The sequence below is a fragment of the Diabrotica undecimpunctata genome, chromosome 3 (assembly GCF_040954645.1).
Source record: "Diabrotica undecimpunctata isolate CICGRU chromosome 3, icDiaUnde3, whole genome shotgun sequence".
NCBI lineage: Eukaryota > Metazoa > Arthropoda > Insecta > Coleoptera > Chrysomelidae > Diabrotica > Diabrotica undecimpunctata.
The window spans coordinates 132,020,542-132,042,463 of NC_092805.1; the positions used below are offsets into that span (position 1 = coordinate 132,020,542).

The 21,922-nt window shown below is 33.4% G+C and overlaps 1 protein-coding gene across 4 annotated transcripts in view; it reads right to left on the reverse strand.

Moving 5' to 3' along the window:
* Positions 1–21,922, reverse strand: part of yrt (erythrocyte membrane protein band 4.1-like yurt) — a 75,472-nt gene that overhangs the window by 13,661 nt on the left and 39,889 nt on the right. Inside the window, exons 8-12 of one of the 4 annotated variants that reach the window (XM_072526942.1) lie at positions 21,226–21,352; positions 20,965–21,143; positions 19,865–19,981; positions 11,410–11,513; positions 2,942–3,322 (exon numbers count right to left, since the gene is read on the reverse strand). In XM_072526942.1, the coding sequence (XP_072383043.1) occupies positions 2,942–3,322; positions 11,410–11,513; positions 19,865–19,981; positions 20,965–21,143; positions 21,226–21,352 (908 nt within the window). Of the gene's footprint in view, positions 1–2,941; positions 3,323–11,409; positions 11,514–19,864; positions 19,982–20,964; positions 21,165–21,225; positions 21,353–21,922 lie in introns of all 4 variants that reach the window. The other 3 variants (XM_072526941.1, XM_072526940.1, XM_072526943.1) reach the window with 3 other exon arrangements.

A 21,922-nucleotide genomic window follows, 5' to 3' on the forward strand; every position in this document is an offset into this window, starting at 1 on the left:
TTACCCTCAGTTGTATATTATTTTGTTCTCAAATATTTAAAGATGCGATCATCTCTTAATAAGTCTAATTATATGTTATTCCATAGTCAAAAGCCCAAAGAAAAAAGCATTAGAAAGCAGAAATACAATATTTCAAAAGCGCAATTACATTACTAATAGAAACATTACTATTAGAAAAGAAGTGATTTACTTCTCAAGTGTATGAGGTTTCTTTTTGTTATGATTTAACATATGATGAATTTAGATTATTATTCTAACAAAAGTATTGAAAGTATATTTTGTTTGTAAATTGTTTTTCCTTAATTCTAAAGGGTAAACTGGTTAACTTAAAAACATGACTTTTGTAATAATACATATACTGGTTTCAGTTTCAAGTTTATAGACCGTGAGTCTGAAATTGTTTCTTCCCTATGTTTCGTCTGCAACTGTGGCAGACAATATCAAAGGCGGTGCGATAACAGTTGCAAACGTCTCCCGCTTACTGATTAGATTATGAGATTAGATAAGCAGTTACCATCGTTACCGACTCGTCTTTGTAATTTTGTAACCATTGTAAAAGGCCGGCCACGAAAGCTTTCATTCTTTCTTTGATATGGTGACTTTTAGGTGCATCTTTAACGTACGTGCCAAGACGTTATCCTGCTAATTATTTTTGATTGTCAGAACTATCAAAAGACGCTATTTATTCTTGATATAATAACAACTCTTCTTTTTATTTTTGTTCCTCTCCTATTGGAGATGGGATATCGTCAAGGCTATTCCAACTGTGTTTACAGCTGTTCTAAGCAGTTTGTTTGTCCTCTGTCCATGTATTATATTTTATAGGAATGTGTATTTTTGTCCCCGCATTAGACGGCCCATATAATCCAATTTTTTCTTTGTTATGGTCCATGCTTTCACATTCACGTTAAAAAGAAGGACACAATTATCATGGGCTGCTTTTGGGAAGTTGAGCTTCATTTTAAAAGACAGAAAAATCCCAATACACTTAAAACGACAAACCTATGACACTTGTATACTACCAGTTGCAACTTATGGATTGGAAACTATGGCAATAACAAGAAAAATGGCAGAACAATTAAGAGTAACTCAACGGGCCATGGAGAGGGCCATGTTAAATATAAGCCTCAGAGACAAAATTCCTAACACCGAAATACGTCGAAGAACTAAAGTAACCGACATCATGGAAAAAATAGCGACATTGAGATGGCAATGGGTAGCACATGTAGCAAGACAAGACACCAACAGATGGTCTCATAAAGTGACATTCTGGAGACCTCGAGAAACAAAAAGAAGCGTGGGAAGACCCAAAAAGAGATGGATAGACGATATAACAGCTGTAGCTGGAAAGCAGTGGATGAGAATTGCAAAAGATAGGGAAGCGTGGAAACAATTGTAGGAGGCCTATGTCCAACAATGGATGAATGAAAGCTGAAGAAGAAGAAGAAGAAGAAGATGCTTTCACAACAAGGTAATAAACACATATATGACGGCTTCCATGCCGTACAAGGTACTAACACATATGATATTAACATAATTATTTGTAGACTGATGTCAGGAAACAGTTCCATTTTTATGATAATGTAACAATTACTTTTAATACGTCTTTTGATCTCGATAACTTGATCACTTGTCTCGTTTATCATAGCTTTCAAGTATTTGTATTTTCGAAATCTTGATTGACGTCCAAGCATTGATGAGCGTGAACATTTAGAGTAGACTGAGTTTCTCTAGTGCCTAGCCCTTTTCTGAATCTCAACTCTATCTAGCTAATATCAAGTTCCAGCTTTCTATAAACACGGTTATGAATGATTTTTAGAAACACTTGGCTTTTAGAACACTATATGGCAGGTTTCACTCTTTATTTGCGGAAGGTTGTTTCTATTGTCACGAAATAATTCATTTATATATTCAGTCCATCTCTGTAATGTTTTTTTTTTAAATCCGTGATTATCTTTCAATATTGTCTTACACCATTCTATGTCCTTAAGTGCTCCCAAAATTCTTTGACATCTTTTATTCTTCTTTTGAGGTTTCTGTCAATTCTTTATACCTTTTCGAATGGTTTTTTACTTCTCGCCTTTGGTCCATCAACTTCAATCTCTTGTGTTATCCACACTTTGTTTTTCTTATGTGCTTTGGTTAGATAGTTCTTGTCCACTACTGATATCCTTATATTTATACAATTTAACTCTTATTTATGTCAGTTATATCGTTTATGAGATTGAGAAATTTTCGTCAATTTCTTTTTCTACACCTTTTACGATGTTCTCATTTCTCAGTTTAGTTAAGTAAGGATTTTGGTTTTTAGTTAAGTAAGTCTTCTGATCTTTTTCAATTTACTTTAAATTGTAGACACTACACGATTGTAATCCGAGCCAAAATCTGTCCAAGAGTATGTTTTCTTACATGTGACGGCGTTACGGTATCTCCCTATTTACTTGTCATTATGTAGTAGATTTGGTTTCTCACAATTTTTCTCGTGTATGCTGTGGAGAGGTTCATGTGTATACTAACAACAACTCATCTGCGGTCAATTCAGATCTGTAACGCGAATAGTCCATCAATTTAATGTCTTAAGTGATAGCCAATCAAAGCGATCTGTAAGAGCTCGCTACGTTACTCTATTATATGTATCTAGGTGTAGTTGTTGGCGACATGTTCAAGGAATAGGTGTCAATCTGTTTCTAAGTGGTACGTTTGCGAATTTGTAAAAAACTTTCAGTTATAACAATTTTCAGTTATAACAATTTTTAATGGTTTTAAAAAATAGTTTTTTCCGGTATACCTGCTAGCATAAAAAATAATAATTAATATTAGATAAAGAAGATACACCATAAATTAGTTCTAATATGCTACATTTTAAGTTAACTTTAAAGACATTGCAGACACCAAATAACAGAAAAAAACGCATATTAACATAAAAGCGTGCATTACTTACCTCTTCATCCGAGTCTTTAGAATCACTTTCCGTAATTTCCTCTTTATGATCCATTTCAGAATTGCAAAATGGATTATTAGGGTGGAAAACGCTGATAGAACTGAAGGGGTTAACATTACTGTCGTTCAAGTAATCAGCAAACGGATTAAGATTTATTTTCTCGTCCTCGACTTTGCAAATCTCCAACTTTCCGTCGTTCTGTCCGAAGAAAGTTACTGTTACCGGCGTAGGACATCGTTTATGATCTTTATCATCGTTTCTATTTCTGTTTTCGTCGACTAATTCTTTTTCTAGTATCTTTGTCGGTTTGAGGATCGAATTGGTTATTATTGGTGGTAAGCTCGGTGGACCACTGACGGATAAAGTTAATTTATCCCCGCCCTAGATGTGATGATAGGTGTTAATGAAAAGCATACACACACGGGGTAACATGTATCAAACAAAAAGCAAAAACAGTAAAATTATTAAAAAAATATACACTAAATAAATTAAGTTCGCACAAAACACTCAAAATGGTTATTAATCTGACATAGATGTAAACGTTCAAGTATTGCCCCACAAGGGGACTGAATTGGTTCTAATACTGCTTGTTTTGCATTGCATAGCTCTAGCAACTGATGTTACGCTAGTTTATTATCTTTATTATCCAGCTATTGGTTAACCTTATGCAGGTATCATGATGTCATTAAATGGCATTCCTCCATTCTTCTAGACATTGTGCCAGTTTTGGACATAAATCGTCAGTTGTTAGGTTAAATGTTTCAATATTATCAATTTGTTTTACTGCCTACCTAAGGAAAGTGTGAAAGTCGAGATCAGGTAAAATACTATTTCCGTAATCAGAAAGATAGAGAAAATATATCAAAGGTGTCTCATAGAGCTAGAACGAATTAAAGTCAATGTTTTTTTAATCGAATATCATGTATGTTAGTTTGAATTTTAATTTTTCTTATATGAGCCGTTGAAAGCCAGGGTGGTACAAGTGACTTTTAGTATATTGTTCTGAAGCTACTTTCTTGTGGCATTTTAAATTAATTACTATTTAAATGGGAATAAGCCACAATTAAAGGTTAAAATACGTTTATTGACGTTTCAATTTCCACTTCGGAAATCGTTCTCAAAATACAACATTTAAATTTATTTTACATTATTCCATCTTATATGTTAACATCTAAACATAAATTGTAGTTCCTATACTACAATCGAGATCTGAATCGGCCACGTGGCCCAAGCGGTTGCAAATACGCGGAGGATCTGCGTATCTGCTGGAAAACTTTAATAGTGTATGTTAACAAACCATAGTGCTATAGTGGTTAAAGGATACAAAGGGTTGTCCGTAAGGCTCACAAGTGAAACAATAGAGTGAAATACAGATATTCAGAAACACAAGTACCCATAAAAGTAGTATTTCTGAGCGGCACAATGGCAAAAATTTAAATTAAAATTTATAACACATAACAACTTATGCGTGCAAAAAATGAAGTCCCTCCAATTTTAATGGAAAAATAATTAATAAATAGTATAGAAACTAATAATAATAATACAAATAAATAATAAATTAAACATAGTAGAAAATAATATAAATACAAGCCAAAATATATTAAATAAAGATATTGTTAATAAAATGGATTCAGATAGAGAAAGCTCAGTAATACTTAGTATAAATATTACAAATGTGCATAAATATGAAAATTTCGATTTTTTAAACAATGACTCAGTGAGTGATTAGTTCGAAGACATTGCAACTGAGAGTGATAGTGTGCTCTCGACGGATGCCTCTCAGTATAGTGATTTAGAGGAAGAATAAATAAAAACAAACAAACAAATAATCAGATAGCAGCAGTAACGAAAAGATAAAGAAAAAAAAAACAAAGAAAACAAGATGACGGAATATAACGAAAAAATGATCACAGTAGAAAAGTTGAACAAGGTAATAGTCAACATGAATAAACACCATGCGAGACGCATCGAAAAGATGCAAGGTCAAATTACAGAGCTGCAACTAATCATTATAGCCAAACATGAAGAGGACCGGAAGCTAACTGACCTGATGGACCATGACTGACACCATCAGCAGGATGTAAGAACAACTTCTGGCAAAAAACAACGACCAAATAGATAAACTCCACGAAAAACCAAAAAAAGAAAAATTATTGAAACAGATGGAAAAACCGGTGGAAATAAGTTTCGAGGCAAGAACAGCCTAGTACCGGCACTAAGAACTAACAAAAGATAATGGAAGTCGAACAAACGGAACCTGGATGTACAATCCAGACCAAGAAAACGAAAAAACCCAGCAAAAGTGAAGAACCGGACAAAACAATGGGCATTGGCGAAAAACAAATGCTCATAATACAGTAAAGGAAGGAAAGAGAGGAAACATGCGAAACAAGGGCGATGAAAAAATCAGCACCGACATAGACTAATAAAGACCCTGCAAATACAGTGTCAAATGTGCCAAAACAAATGCGGAACCAGAAAAACAGGCTGAGACAACACCAAAACCACGGTAGGGAAAAATCGTTCTCAAAATACAATGTTTGTATTTTGAGAACGATTTCCGAAGTGGAAATTGAAACGTCAATAAACGTATCTTAACCTTTAATTGTGGCTTATTCCCATTAAAATAGTAATTGACTTTTAGTATATTGTGAGATAAAAAGCCTTAAAGTTTAGATAAAACTGAAAAATCCTGAGACGTGTTATTATAATTTTTTTGTTAAATATAGTTTACAAATATGTTAACTTAGATTTTGGTGTAAAATCAGCACTATAATTTTAATTTTTTTTATTAATTTGTGACCACTTTGCCTCTCAACATTAATAAAACTAATAAAAATAACTACAGCTTAAAACAAAATTTTATTAGCAAAAATCCATAAAATCATGTAAGCTCTTCCTCTCCCAAGGATCCAATATCTCCAATGGACTGGTCTTCCACAATATTCTTAAAATACTTCTTTTGAAAGGGTGGTATGAACTGGAGTAGATCCACCATGCCCTTTTTTTATTGGCGCCAATTTTAAGTGGAGCAGAGTGCAGTGATTAATTTAGGGGCACAGTTTTTATTATTTTGTGGAAAAATGTTGATTGTTTCAAAACCGAAGTCTTCAAAGTGCTCTTATAAATATTTTGTACGATTGATCTTTCTCAAAATGCAGCCACTGAATGTTCAATCAAGATACTGTACAATCTTTTTCATTTTTCTTGCGGCGAGTCACGGAGTTTTCCACCAATGCTATGGAGAGAATATTTTCCTTTTTCATTTCATACACCGAAAAAACATTTTTTGTTCTACATTTTTTTATTGTTGTATACCAGTCTTCAGGCGTATATTTTAAGCGATTTTTGGCCGAATTTGACCGAAATCTCGATCATTTGGTAAAAATTAATGGCCCGAAACCGTAAACTTATGATCTATTACTTCAATATCTGTATCTGAAATTAATTTTAATCAGAACAAACACTGCTTGAAGTTGCGGTTTTGACCGCCGCAAGCATTAGTGTAAGCAATAATATGCTTTGCTGCATTTGCCATAATATGCTTTAGTATGCATGATCCGTTTTTTGTGGTCCCCGGGAAGCAGTGATTTCATCCCAAACATACATAAAAGAGTTTTTCTCAAGGGAACAACTTAATGTCGGAAAAGGCAAAACCTTTTCTAGGTCGAACGTAAAACAGTAATTCATTTCATTGGTGACACACGCTAGTTTTGCCTTAAATGTATCACACTTCACACATGGGTCTTTAGACGGACTATGAAAGTGTAGATTAAAATCGATGGAATATATTTCGGTACATTGCTTCCGATACTGGACTTATATTTTCTGTTGAGAATTTTTCCTTATTGTACATAATTTTTATGTTCAGACTGGCATCGAGGTATTTTCTATTCGGATTATGACTGAGTATAATGGGACTGCTACATGGGGAAACTGCTAATATGTTCACGTACATATTGAACATGTTCTTACATGTTCTGAACAAGTTTTATTTCTGGGTTTATGCCTACCTCGCAAATCTTCTCCAGGCGATGAAACACGTGAACGTTAAATTGCTCTTTCAAGTCGACCATTCGAAATTTGAAACCTTTGCAAAAAGTACTGTTTACGTTTACAAACATTGTGTGAAATACTTAAGTATTTATAAAATACATATTTGTGGTACTTCTAATATTATTTATACTTTGATCACGAGGACGTCTATGTTTAATGGCACCTTATTTAACTAAACCAAAAACCAAAGCATTTTATGCAGAAAAATCGCCCATTTTCCAAAAGTTTTCAAACACTGTTTTTCTCTCCAGCTCATCAATTCGGTTAAAACATTTTTTTCTGCAATTACAATTTGTATTGGAAAATGCTTTTTGTGGCATCTTTTTGCCAGATGTACTGTTATATTCACGTCCTGTAATCCTCTTTCTCTTACGAATTACTTTGGTATGTTTTTCGGGTTCTCTAAAGCGCTTTTTTTCAACGCGTTTCCTTTTATTACCACTTTCATGCTGACTTTGCAAACCTGATGCCTCATCAGATAAAATATTTTGAGGTTATGTATTTTGTTAAATGTAAACAATAACTATTTGTACCTGAAGATAAGGATGATTTCAAATTATCCAATCTGTCCGGTTCATATTCACACTCACTACCAGGAAAAGGTTCTATTTTAGATTCACTAGAACTCATGTTTCAGATCTTGCCGCTCTCAAAATAAACCGATTTTAAACACGCTACTAAAATCTGTTAAATGTCACGAGTCTACTGACTTGTACCACTCTGCCTTTCAATGCTATTAGCATTTCGTTAAATAGGTAAACTAGTTGTGCCATCTCTAGGTACAATGGCAAACATAATTATTTCATATTTTGTGTGAAAATAGATTCCTGTAAAATGAAGATTTTGCCGATATTTGGACAAAAATGGAATTTTGTGACTTGTACCACTCTGGCTTTCAACGGCTCATATAGTCCAGTCGTCAGAGGACCTCTAAAAATCATAAGAAGAACTGAATTTTGCCGAGAATGTCAATTTTGGGACCGCAAAAAGATGCAAAACAGTTTGCCACTTCTACCCCGGTTTCCCCATTAAACCAACTCTTGGGGCGGAAAACATATCAATTTATTAAAAATCTACACCTTAGAAAAAAATATTTCAAACAATAATTTTGAACAAACATGTAGATTATCACTTTTTGTGTAGAATAAACCGTTATCTCAGAAACAACTCTTGAAGCGACCGGCGATTTTAAACGTAAGTTAAGCGCGCGAAATACATTTTTTTAATAAAATTTGTATCAACTCGACTGTAAAAATTCAATTTCTGTTAATCAGAGTGTCCTATCGACAAAAATTAAAATGTGTTTTAAAGGTGAAGAATGCAGCTTTCTGCACTTTTTGCATTTTGCCGCAAGTCAGTTTCTACACTGCGCGCCATTAAAAAGAAGCCACCTAAAATGTTTGGCATTTTTTAATTTTTAAGAACCCTATAAGAAATTGAATGTCATTAGATGTTTGTGTAATGTTTAAGAATATGTTCTAAAGCAGTATGAAACAGCTTTAGCATCAGCATGTTCTCCCAACATGCTGATGCTGAATGGAAAATTTTAAAAATTTACATTGTAAATTTTCTCTGCTTTCTTTATAAAAATTACAATAAAGTCGTGATTTTTAATGTTCTGTATTATCACCTTTATTTTGAATTACACATCTCATTCGACTTGGCATTGATTTGATCAAATTATGGATATTGTCTTAAGGAAAAGCTACCCATTCTTTCATGAGCGTCAATCGAAGCTTCTCACGATTTATTGGAGTAGGGTATTCTGTTTCTTACTCTTCGTTTGAGTTGGTCCCAAAGATGTTTAATCGGGTTCAAATCTCGGATTTGACCCGGCCAATTCATTTTTGGTACACCGACGGTTTCCAGGTATTGTCTTACCATCGTGGCTACGTGTGGCTGCGCGTTGTCTTGCATGAAAATAAAGTTTTTGCCCACAAATCCAGCAAAAGGCATTGCATGCTCGTTTAGAATTTCGGTAATGTATCAGTGAGCATTCAACGCTCCTCTATTAATAAACGCGAGATCAGTACGGCCTTGGAATGAAATGCCTCCCAAAACATTACAGAGCCTCCTCCAAAAGCAACACGTGCTTGTCGATCACAAGCAGCATATCGTTTTCATTCTGTACGTTTTGATGCGACCGTCTGAGCCATAAAGAATCATCCTGGACTCATCACTAAACAAAACATTTTTCCAATCTTCTATCGTCCAATGCTTGTGGTTTCTAGCAAACTCAAGTCGGCGTTGTCGATGTGCTGCTGTTAACAAAGGTCCTGTTGCTGAGGCAGCGAGTCCTTAAATAAAACTCCGTTAACTTTCTTCTCACTGTAGAGGGGCTTAATGTCCACCCGTGAGCATTTTGAAAACGGTTTTGGATTGCTCTAGCCGTAAAGAACAGATTTTGCAAAGAAGTGCGTTGTAAAGAACGGTCTTCTCTGGCCGTCAAGATTCTTCTCGCGCCTGATCCTGGTCGTCGTTCGTGAGATCCAGTCTCTATGAATCGTTGGTATGTTTTTTTGACCATACAATGACTGACTCCAAGCTGTCTGGCCACTTCTCTTTGACTCATTCCATTATCAATCACAGTAACAATAACAGATCTAACAAATCTCTCAGCCATAGTTTTAAATTTAAAAATTGCACAAGTTCACTCTTTGAACAACTGTACACTAATAACAGATTTTTCAAAAACAGGAACAGCCATATTCCAAGAAAAACAACGAACAAACAACACGTGCATTCTCCGAAGTCGTAAAACGGATATCAATTTTGCGAACTTATTACCCTTAAATGACCTGTCGGCACCCAATGGCGGTGCCTAAAAGTGTTTCTGCATTTTGGGAGTTTTGTTTACAATAGAATAAATTGCATAAACTTAAAATTATTGAAAAATTCTGAGTGGCCTCTTTTTATTGACGCGCTGTGTATAAAGCTGTAAAATAAATAAACATTGTGCGATTTTTGCCATTTTTTACGATTCCCATGATATCAATAAAATGTATCACTTTCATTAACCGATCGCTGTAGAATTTTCATTACTATAATAGCCTAATCTTCAAAACCTATAACATGAAATTTCTATCTTGAGTTTTAGCATCAAATATGTGGCATTTGAAATATGCCTATAAAAATGCTGAACTTAAACTTTTACATTACAAACGATCTCACATTGCGAAAAGAAATGCTTCCACGAAGACGGCATTAGGTGAAATTTGTAGCTGAAGTTGTGTAGTTTAAAAAAACGTACCTGGACAATCGAAAAGAAGCAGTTTTAAACGTTTTAGATCGTTTCTGATTCCAGTCCAATCGTTTCAATTCGATTTTATTTTAATTTTATTTAATTTTTTTAAATTTATTTAATTTTATTAACAAACACGCATGGGAATGCGTTTACTACTCCATGTAGTGTGTGGTCGCGCTATATGTCGTTTCAGGTGTTACTGGAGCTGCAGTCATTAAAGTCGCTATAGTCGGTTTTATTTTTTTCACACCTGTGTGCAATCCACCGCTCCGTACATAGCCCGCGATAAAAAAGCTATGCTTCCAAAAAGAAAATTTTTAGGAGTGAGTTTTATGCCGCCCAGTATACAAATTAAAATCTTAGCCAGTAAGTAATTGACTCTTAGTGCTTCGTTTTTAATTATACAAGGTGTTAAATTCATTTAGGAGTTTAGGTAAAATTCATAACATTGATTGCCGTATCTTTCTCTCTTGTCGTTCCCCGTTACTGAGGATCGTGATTTCTTCCAATACTCCTAACAATTTTTCTCCATTGGTCTCTATCTTCAGCTGCTCTGAGAGCTTTGCAGAATGAGTTTCCAGCTGGATTCTTAATTTCATCGGACCATCTAGTTGGTGATCGTCCTCTTGATCTTTTCCCTGGAACGTTTCCAGAAGTAATTAATCTCTCCAAACTATTGTCATCTCTGCTAACCACGTGACCGAAAAATTGCAGAATACGCTGCAGACATATTGTGGCAGACTGCCCTATATAAGGTATAAAATGTATATTAACAAGGATTATTCAAATTCAAAATAATATACAGAGTATTCTATAAAACAGTTTTAATTAGTTATAGCTAGTTCTATTGGACCATCTATATATTTTAAAAATAGTTTTAAAACGTGAATGTATGCCGATGATTTTTGTCTCTTCTTTCTCTTTTTCTCTGTCTATCCTAATAACAGAGATATCAAACTTCGCAGTACTGTATATACTATATATAAATTAAAACAAAACATAAAAAACTATTCATATTAGTCCACCTGTCATTAGTAAAATTAGTTAACAATTGAAATATAACAATTGACAATGTAACAACGTATAACAATTTTACTGTTTTATTATGAAGCATTATCAGTTATCAAATTTTAGCCCAAATATTCTTTTTTATTTTAAACACACTTACCACCGAGATAAACGTTGCAGCATTTAAAGAAGTTTCTTCTTCTTTTGCTTGAACGAACATCTGATTCGTCAGTTTTTGATGTTGAAGCTCTTCTTCGGCTTTAGCTAAAATGTTAGAATGCCAAATCTCAAATTTACATGTTACAAGGAAAATATAATGTTTAAACATTGCGTAGTAAAATGTATACAACATTTGTAAAGTTAGACCTGACAATTTAATCAATAAGGATTCTATATATTAAACAATTACAATATGAGCTGATCTGAAAGCTTTAATCCCAATAAAATGAATGTTCTTTGCGTTTTTAACTTTACTGCTGTACAAATATCTTCAATGCGTGCGTACGGTTTCAAAATGGTATACTATTGTTTATTTTTATGAACGAGAGAGTAATTAGCATAATTTTAACTGGTAGCTCCGACCACTCCATGGGCGTGCTCAAGATTAATTGAAAAATTACTTTGAATAATTGTAAAAAATAAATGAATTATTTCAGTGTTATAAAGTGTTATGTGTATGTAAACAAAAGTGACCTCTTTTATCACACACTATATTAGAACTGACTGGCCTACATTAAAAAGGGTTTTAAAAAATTCACATTTTTTTTAATTTTTAAAAATTACAAAAGAGAAAAAGAGTTTTTAAAACCGTCTAAGGTATGTTAAATAGATGAATAAAAATATTAATATAAAACTTACAGCTACTTGTTACAAATCCAAATCAGATTCAGAAGATGAACTTTCAGAACCAAGATTTATAATAACTGGCTCGATCATTTTATCAGTAATATTGTCCAGCTTCCACATTTTTTCCTCTTCTTTAATAGTGTGATTTACTGCCTTTTCCCAGTTTTCAGGTTTTACATTATTTACGACCTCCAAAAACAACTGTTTAACATCATGAATTTTAAAAGTGGTATTTTTTCTTGAAACTTCACTCTTTATCTGTGCCCATACCAGTTCAATCGGGTTTAATTCACAATGATATAGTGGGGATCTAAGTACTGTCATTCCACGATTTTTGGCAATTTCATAAATTTCGTATTTTTTAAATTTTTCTTTATGAAGGGCACACAACGAATAAAGTTCCTTTCTTATAGATCCGGGATGGTACGTAATATTTTTTGAACTCAGCCAATTCTGCAAGTCTTTTTTTAACCACTTGGTTGTGGGCAGTCCTTAAGTCTGGAGTGATAACTTGCATTATCCATTACTATTACACAGTTCTTAGGAAGAAGATCTATCATTTGTTCGAACCATTCTTGAAAGACATCAGCGTTCATGTCTTCATGGTAGTCACCGGTACGAGTTGATTCAAAAGTTAATAAACCACCTTCAACAAAACCGTCTGAACTGCCAATGTGTACTATTATCAGCCTGCGTCCCTTTCCTGATAATGGGTTTAAACCAGTAGATAAGTTATTTACAAAAGCGTGCCTTGTAACAGTTTCATCCTGCCAAAATTTATTTGGTGTATGACCCTCGTTGATCCATGTTTCATCAAGATAAAATATTTTTCTTTTTTGGTTTCTCATTTCCTTTATGGTTCTTAGAAAATGTCTTCTCCATATGACAATATCGCTTCTTTCTAATAAAATAGACTTTCTGGGATTCTTTTTCCAGCGGAAGCCTATTTCTTTTAAAAGTTTCCATAACGTACTTCGACTCATTTCTGGGTAATCCTTATCATCTCGAACTGAGACAAGAACTTTATCCAATGTTGGAAATTCTTGTCCAAAGAAGAATTCATGCACTTTCCGTCGAAGTCCTTCTTTAAAATGATATTCTATTTGAAATTTTGGTTTCCCTGGAGCATTACGTGGCATTTGAAAACTACCACATTTCTCTTCTTTAATAACTCTGTAAATCGTAGATTTCCCAACACCAAGTGTACTGCTAACTAACTCAACGGTCTCATCAACACTTTCACATAAACGTTTGTCTGTAAATGATTTAAAACAATTAAATATTAATGTTTTTTCATTAACTGTTAGAGGACCAATTTTTCGGCGTTTACACGGCACTTCCAAATTTTCCATAACACTAGTATACACAATAAACTGCACCTTGCAACTGAAGTACTTACTTTTAGTGAACTGTTAAGAATTTTGAATACGCCACTTGGACCTTCCTACAAAATGGAAAAAATCACTATCACATTTTCTGTGGAATAAGTTTAGAAGGTAATTATCTAGTCAATTACTGTCTTAGATTCCTGGAATTAAAGAATTAAATGTTTGATTGTTGAAACCCTTACTTCGTGGAATGCACTCATTTCAGATAAAATAAAACGTTTTATTCTATCTAAAGAATTAAACTTTATTTTGCAAATAGGTAGGTACTTATTAAACTTTTATTGGTTATATATAACCAATAAAATAAACATCTTACATTTCTTGCAAATTCATTAGTACCTGTTAACCTACATCACTCCGACACTGGCAACCTTATTTAGGGATTAGTAACCCTCACAACTATTATATTCTCTTCTGCTCCAACCTTTATACCTGGTGGTCATACTCAATTTAAAATTGTTTTTCTATATACTTCTGTAAACTTGTTGACAAATATCTGTTTTTCATTGAGTCACCCGTATCAACAGTTTAGGGATTTGCATACATAATTTATTGTTTTATTACTCTCTCATACATAAAAATACACTATAGTCAAAATTATCTCTCCACCTCTCGTAACTACGATAACCTTTTAGGAGTATAGGAAACTTCAAATATATCAATTATTCTAGGAAGCCTATAATCACTTTTCTACTAATCACATTTGACAATCATCTTAAAACAAATAAAAGACCAGGTCCAGACGGAATATACCCAGAAACGTTAAAATTAATCAGCGAAGAAAATATCAAAATATTTGTCCTTTTATTCAATCGCATTTATGATACAGGTAAAATACCCCAAGATTGGCTGGAGTCAATATTCATCCCACTACCAAAAAACCCACAACACTGCAATGAGTTCCGTCTGATAAGCCTTATGAGTCATGCAGTAAAAGTCTTACTAAAAATAGTACATAATCGTATCTATAGAAAGTGCGAAACAATCACCGGAGACGATCAGTTTGGATTCAGAGCCGGCATGGGAACGAGAGAAGCCCTGTTCAGTTTACTAGTTCTCGTCCAAAAATGCTACGACCAACAGAAAGATATATTTATATGCTTTATAGACTTCGAAAAAGCATTTGATAGAGTAAGACACGACCTACTATTAGAACGTTTGCAAGAAGTCGGTTTAGATGGAAAAGACATCAAATTCTTAAAAAACTTGTACTGGAACCAAAACGCCAGAGTTAGGATCGAAGGTTCCACATCCGCAGAAGTAGAAATTAGGAGGGGAGTTAGACAGGGATGTGTTCTGTAGCCTCTGATGTTTAATCTTTACTCCGAGTTTCTATTTAAAGAAGCATTGGAGGATTCCAAGGATGGAGTCAATGTGAATGGCGTAAATATCAACAGTATCAGATACGCCGATGATACAGTGTTAATTGCGGATTCCGACTTAGGTCTACAACGACTCATCGACAAGACCAACTCGACCTGTGAGCAATTTCGTATGAAAATAAACATTAAAAAAACCAAAGTGATGTCAATCCGAAAAAACCAAAACGTACCTCAACCTTGCACAATAAATGGGCACATTTTAGAACAGGTCAATAGATTCAAGTACCTGGGATGTTTTATCGATAGCAGCCTAAATCCTGATCTAAACCCTATTCATTCTACAAATTCCCAATTGTCAATAGAACCACGTGTAAGCCAAACAGGGTCGTACTGATGTACGATCTATGTATCATATGATTTTTAAAAATATTTACTTTTGAAACTGTTAGTGTAAGAATTTCTTGAAATTTAATCATTATATCACAATTAAACTAAACTCTAAAAAATAACACGACCAGTAAATAACTTAATAATAATTATAACATAAATATAACACAATATATTAACTTAAAAATCAACACGATACAATTATAATTAAAAATGATCACAAGTTGGGATCTGTAACATGAGAATCTGTTTCGCTTACGGTAATAAATTATATTTTATAGCCTCTTGACGAATGAGACGGCGAATATCAACACGTGCTCATGTTTACTGATGGGAATTTGGTAAACGAATAAACTTTAGAAATAAGATCGAGAATAGAACAGGCCAGAAAATCTTTCGAAAAAATAAAAAAACTGCTTTGTGATTCTCGAATAAAACTCGAAATTCGACTACGTTTATCAAAATGCTACGTCTGGTCGACTCTTCTATATGCAGTTGAAACGTGGACCCTTAAAACATCAACCGTAAATAAATTGGAGGCCTTTGAAAGGTGGATCTACCGGAGAATACTCAAAATTTCATGGACATCGCATACCTCAAACGAAGAAGTGCAGCATAGAATAGGCAAGGAAAGAGAACTTTTTAACACAGTAAAAGTTAGAAAAACATCATACCTAGGCCATATACTGAGAAATAATAAGTACCAATATACCCAACTTATAGTGAAAGGAAAAATCGAGGGAAAGAGAGGCCTAGGAAGGAAAAGACTATCGTGGCTCAGAAACATCCGACAATGGACAGGGCTAAATTTTGAACAGCTAATAAGAACAGCTGAAGATAGAGAAGAGTTTAAAATTGTAGTAGCCAACCTCCATTGAGGAGAGGGCACTTTAAGAAGAAGAACTAATCACATTATTAGGTCCATCAAAATAAACTGGCTGCGGTGGTTAGGTCACATAGAGAGAATGAATGAGATGGAGCCGCCAAAACAAATTTATAATCAAAGAATAGATGGAGTGAGAAGGAGAGGCAGACCCAGAGCACGATTTAAGGATCAGGTGGAGGAAGACTTAAAATGTTGGGAGTACGAAACTGGAAAGCCATGGCGAAGAATAGGAGAGAATGGAGACTTATCCTTGAGCAGGCCGAGGCCCACCATGGGTTGTGGAGCCAATGATGATGATGATGATGATGATAATCACTTTACGGATCCTGGTGATGACTTGAAATGAATCAAACACTCATTTATTTCATAAAAAAATTTCTAGGTTTTCTTCCATCAGCAATAATTTTATCCTTTAAAATTTATAATTTATCATTTCTCATAAGTTTATTATATTTTCAAGACATGAAAATAATTTTGCAGAATATTCTTTAACAACACAATATTTATTATTCCTTATGACATATGCAACTTATTTTCAATTATAATGTTAAAGTGTATTAAAAAGTTACATCTAAATATCTTATACAGATAAAATTTTTACAAACAATGCGGTCATTTTCTTTACAAATCCTGATACACATATAAAAATTAATATCGGTGCGATAAGTTATTAGCATGTGATATGGTTAAGGGTATAAAATTTATTACATTATTAATTAGTATTGTTACTTGTATGAGGCCATTTACAACGGTTTCGAATGTGGAAATGATTGTATGATAATGTAATTATGAAGTTTACCGGCTGGTTCTTTGCACATGTATGACCTTATTCGCGAATTATTTACTTTTATAGTGTCCCCTTTTTCTTACAGTACCTAAAATCATGAAATTAGGCCGCATGTCCATTTAAAATAATATACATTAAACAAAAAGAGCAATATGATGCAGTGACTGATGCTGAGAATTTCCAGTTATAACGCGTTTTATACAACACTACCAAAGGTGTTTGCATATCTAATTATGCATATTTAAAATTTACATATTTAATTTAGTTAATATGTCTAGTGGCTGTAATGCCAGTGTACTCGGCAAAGTGATTCTAAAAAAGAACACACCTACCGCCTAAATATTTCGTGTTGGTATCATGGTTTGTAAATTAGATGGACTGTAAGTACATATGAGTTAATAACGAGAATTAATATTCCTTAAACGTTTGATGACCTACGACTTTGAAAAACTATTTAATTTCATTTGTATAAATTAAATGATGATACATGTACAAAGACTCAATGGACCAATAATCCCTAATTTTATGCCCTTATTATAAAGTGTAGAAGAACCCCCAGGAAATATTTTCTTTACAAAACATCTTGTTTGTTTTATATTAAAATTCAAGTTTGAAATTAAATATTAAAAACATTTTTCATTTAAATCTTCCCAAAAAGTGTTAATTTTTGACATGGTTATTAATGTTTTTCAAACGAAGATGTTTTCTTAATGCACATTGGAAATGATAGAAAAAGAAACAGTAGAGGAAGTTTGTTACGGAAACTGTTTTTCGTTGGCTACGCAGTGCGTGATTATAGAGAGTAAAATACAATATGTAACCAGAAGAGTAAGTCATATCGTATTAATTTTTGACATGGTTATTAATGTTTTTCAAACGAAGATGTTTTCTTTCATATTAACGGTTGAATCACAACGTATGTGGCCTCGTTGAAAAGGGAAGGGTGCGTAATATAGCGACATCGAAGAATTAAAGTTGATATGCCATAAAGATATTCGGGAAGACCCTCAGTAATGCTGACGTTATATAGGATGGCATTTAATAGTAATTTTCAAGATATTTCAGTATGTGATGAATAAGTGAAATTAACCGGGTTTCGGGTTTTTTTTTAATGAAATCTGAGGCATCCTTTCGAGACTATATCTATCTTCCGACGTTTTTGAGATTACTGGATGGAAGATGTAAAATGGAACAAAGTGTTATAGATCATACAGATAAATGGACGCCGGACGTATATTTGGTATATCTTAGCTAAACTATAACAATTTTCAATTAAAGGTGACTCATCCACAAATTGAACTGAGAGCTAACGGCAATAATGTTAAATGTCAGAAGTAAATTCTTACCGATACTTACCGGACTCATTTTTATTGTGTATGTTTCGCCAATGTGGGTAAGTGAAAAGTAAAATGGTTCCATAAAAATTTCCACCGTAGCAATATACCTTCTGCATACCAGTGCGAATAGTTAAACAAGTTCGTTGAATACTTTGAAATATCAGTAAACTTATCAACCCTTCGCTGGTCTATATATTTACGTCCTTGGAAAGAATAGGAATGAGAGAAATAGTTTATTCGTTTCACATTCCATACCTGCATAGGCGTGGTGTGTTCTGTTTCTTGTGAATATATTTATTAAATAGACTTTATTATATTTATTAACTTTAAAATAGTTTTTGAGGTAAGTAAACAACAGACCAATAATATAATTGATGTTTATTCTTTTTATAGCATTAAGATGTATGCCTTAGCAGGTCCAAGTAATATACAAAGAATGCGGAAGTTTATGTCGGTAAAAGCAGATTGTCTGAGTGTATGAAAATTTAAAAAATATTGAACGTATTGTACGTTAAAAAAAGGTGACTGGGATTGTGCAAGCTCCAAAATTACAATGTCTTGGTAGAGAAAAATGCCAATTATGGCCATCAGAACAGCAGACATGTAGAGTTGGTTAGGACAAAAAGGAATTCCATTTTCCAAGGACATCGTTAAGGCTGAGCTTTTAAGTGTCATTGGACAGCATAGTGACAGATATCGCCAGCATGTTGTAGATACAATGGCTCGTGCTAAAGGCATCACCATTTTGAGATTTCCTCCTTACCTTTGCGAGTTAAACCCGATAGAATTAATCTGTGCTCAAGTAAAGTGTTACGTAGCTCGTGAAAACGTGACATAAAATTTCTGATGCCCAACGTTTGTTAGAACTCACAATGGAACCGATACGGAAAGAAGATTGGGCTAATACCGTAGCCCATGTGATCAAGGAAGAAGAGAAATGTGGAGATTGGACGAATGGTAGATACTGTTTTCGACAAAATAATAATATACTTAGGTGTTACTGAGAATTCTTCTTCGACCGAGTCGCCGGATTCAGAAACTTCATAAGCATAACTTAGGTAATTATTTCTTTGCTTTGTAGTTCTCCTTCTATACAAATGGAATATAATAATTATCTTGCAAAGTTTTTTGATTTTTTGAAGTACTGTGTAATAACAATAAAATTTTACTTTATTTTGTTAGACACCTATAAGATACCTGTCAAAACGGTCTGTCTATATCGGTCTTAGATTTAATTTTTACGTGATTACTTATGTGTTTAAATAAATAATAAATAATTAAAATATTATTTTGGGGCGCCTCTGCAAAGTTGATAAGGGGAATATCACTTGGAAGCTTTAAGTACGATGTTGCCAATGAATCACCTTCAATTGAAAATTGTTAAAATATACCAGAGACATACTTTCAAGACTATCTTCTCACGCTTTTGAAATGACTTTGTGGAAAATATAAAATCGAACAAAGTGTTATAGTTCTAGTTGTACCTTGTATTATTGTCTTGATATATTACAGAAAAATGTTTAATACCTAATTTAACCAAACTTAACTGTTATGTTTTGAATTAAAAATTAGAAAAGAACACAAAAGAAAAAATAAAGAAACAGAAAATTGTCGCCAAACCACCAAAACAGTATTTTAGCATTGAAAATTTTATTTACTAACCCTTCAAGATGTTGCATTTGATTTGTCCTGGAGGTAGAGGTTTTGCGATACCAACAATTTTAGTAATATTGTTTGGAATCTCATTCGGAAGTGATTTTGAAGCACCGTCATTTTCTGCTGTAATATAATTATAATAAAATATGTGATAGATAAAAATTAATATACAGGGTAACCAACTCTTGTGATAAAGTCGGTTATATCTTTTATTATACGAGATACCAAAAAAAGTTACATATTTACAAAAATAGGAGGTAGCTGTAAGCTTCACATTTTAAAATTAGTTATAAATATACAGGGTCTACCATAACACTCTACTGTATCAAAGATATTTTTTTAAATGAATGTAATAAGGTTCTAAAAATCAAGCATTAAATGCAAAAAGTCTTCTTCTTCTTCTTTAAGTTCCATCTTATATCGAAGGTTGGAAATCATCATGGCTATGCATATTAGTCATTGTAGATATATATTAGAACAATATTTCACAATGTTAGTACAGGTAGTACATATGTTATTAGTTATTGTAAGCAATAGATATTGTAAACAAGGCAGTAACCTAATGTACTGAAATAAATACAATTTTAAGATCTAAAGTAGTGACAAATAATTAACAACTCATAATAACATCCTTTTATACCACACCCTGTATTATATTTTAAATTTAAAATCTGCGGTTCTTCCTCGTTACAAGAATATACAGTTGTTGCTTTTGTACCTCTTTTCAATTATACAGTGCGTTTAAATTGTTACGATTTTCACTGAAATTTGGTTAACCATATAAGACAAAGCAGCTTTGTATTTTTTTAACAAGTAAGTGAAGCGGATTTTAAGTTTAAAATAAAATACAAGGTGTTTCAATTAATAAACATATCTTTGATGCAGCACAGTATTATGACAGACCCTGTATATATGCAACTAATTTTAAAATGTGAAGATTACAGCTAGCTCCTAAATAACCTTTTTTTGGTATCTCCTATAATAACAGATATAACGGATTCGGTCACAAAAGTTAATCACCCTGTATACGAAATATTATTATTATTACTAGAGATAAAAATCAATATTCATTATGTTAAAAATAAATAAAAAGAAAATATCCTCACTTTCAGATTCTGTGTTCTCATTCCTCTTGTCATCTCTGGCGATTCCCGAAAGAGATTCTTTTGCTAAGCTCTTGAATAAGAAATCCAGTTGACTGTCTGTATTAGACGGAGTAGGACTAACTGGCGGCAGTGGGCTTGTCGGAGTAATAGGTTTATTTCTTGGGAGGGTACCAGTTTTGCTGCTTACGGACAAAACAGGGCTAAACGCAAATGTTCAAATAATGAAATATATTACAAATCGTACATAAATATGTTGCATACCTATTTGACGAACCACCCCCAATCGAAGTCTTCCCTACAGAACTTACAGATGCTTTACCGAAACTGTTCTGTCCAGCTGAGGTTCGGCCAAAGCTGCTTTGACTTATGAGACCTATTGAATCGGGACCTAAAATAACATGCAACCAATTATAATTCATAATAAATCATTATAATAAACTGTTTAAAAAAATTAACGCGTCACATTATTTAAAAACATTTTAAGAGAATGTTAATTTTTAATCTTCTGTCTTAAAGAAGTGAGCATGTTTTGTTTTATGCAAAAATATAAAACGGTAATTAGCTACGTTTTTACACGAACTCAAATTAAAACCCATTCTAAAATTGTGGATTAAGATAGTTACAGTAGGCAAAAGTTACGAAGATCCAACGCAAATCCTTATTTTCGTACCGTTACTGTTAGTAGCGCAGCGGTAACTATTCGGTGCCATTAATTATATAAAAAGCATAATCAGTCCACTGTCCATCTCTTCGGATACAGTCGGCACACGCCACATGTGGGAGGTTGGATCTTCCTATGTGGCGTTTACACTATTAAGATAATTTTAGAGAAGTTGCATCACAAACCCATTGTTCTGATCCACCTTGACGTTGTGATAGATCTTGAACAAGATAGGGTACTTACAGCAAGGAAATCAAGTACTTACAGCAAGACAATAATAGCACTCAAGGTAAAGGT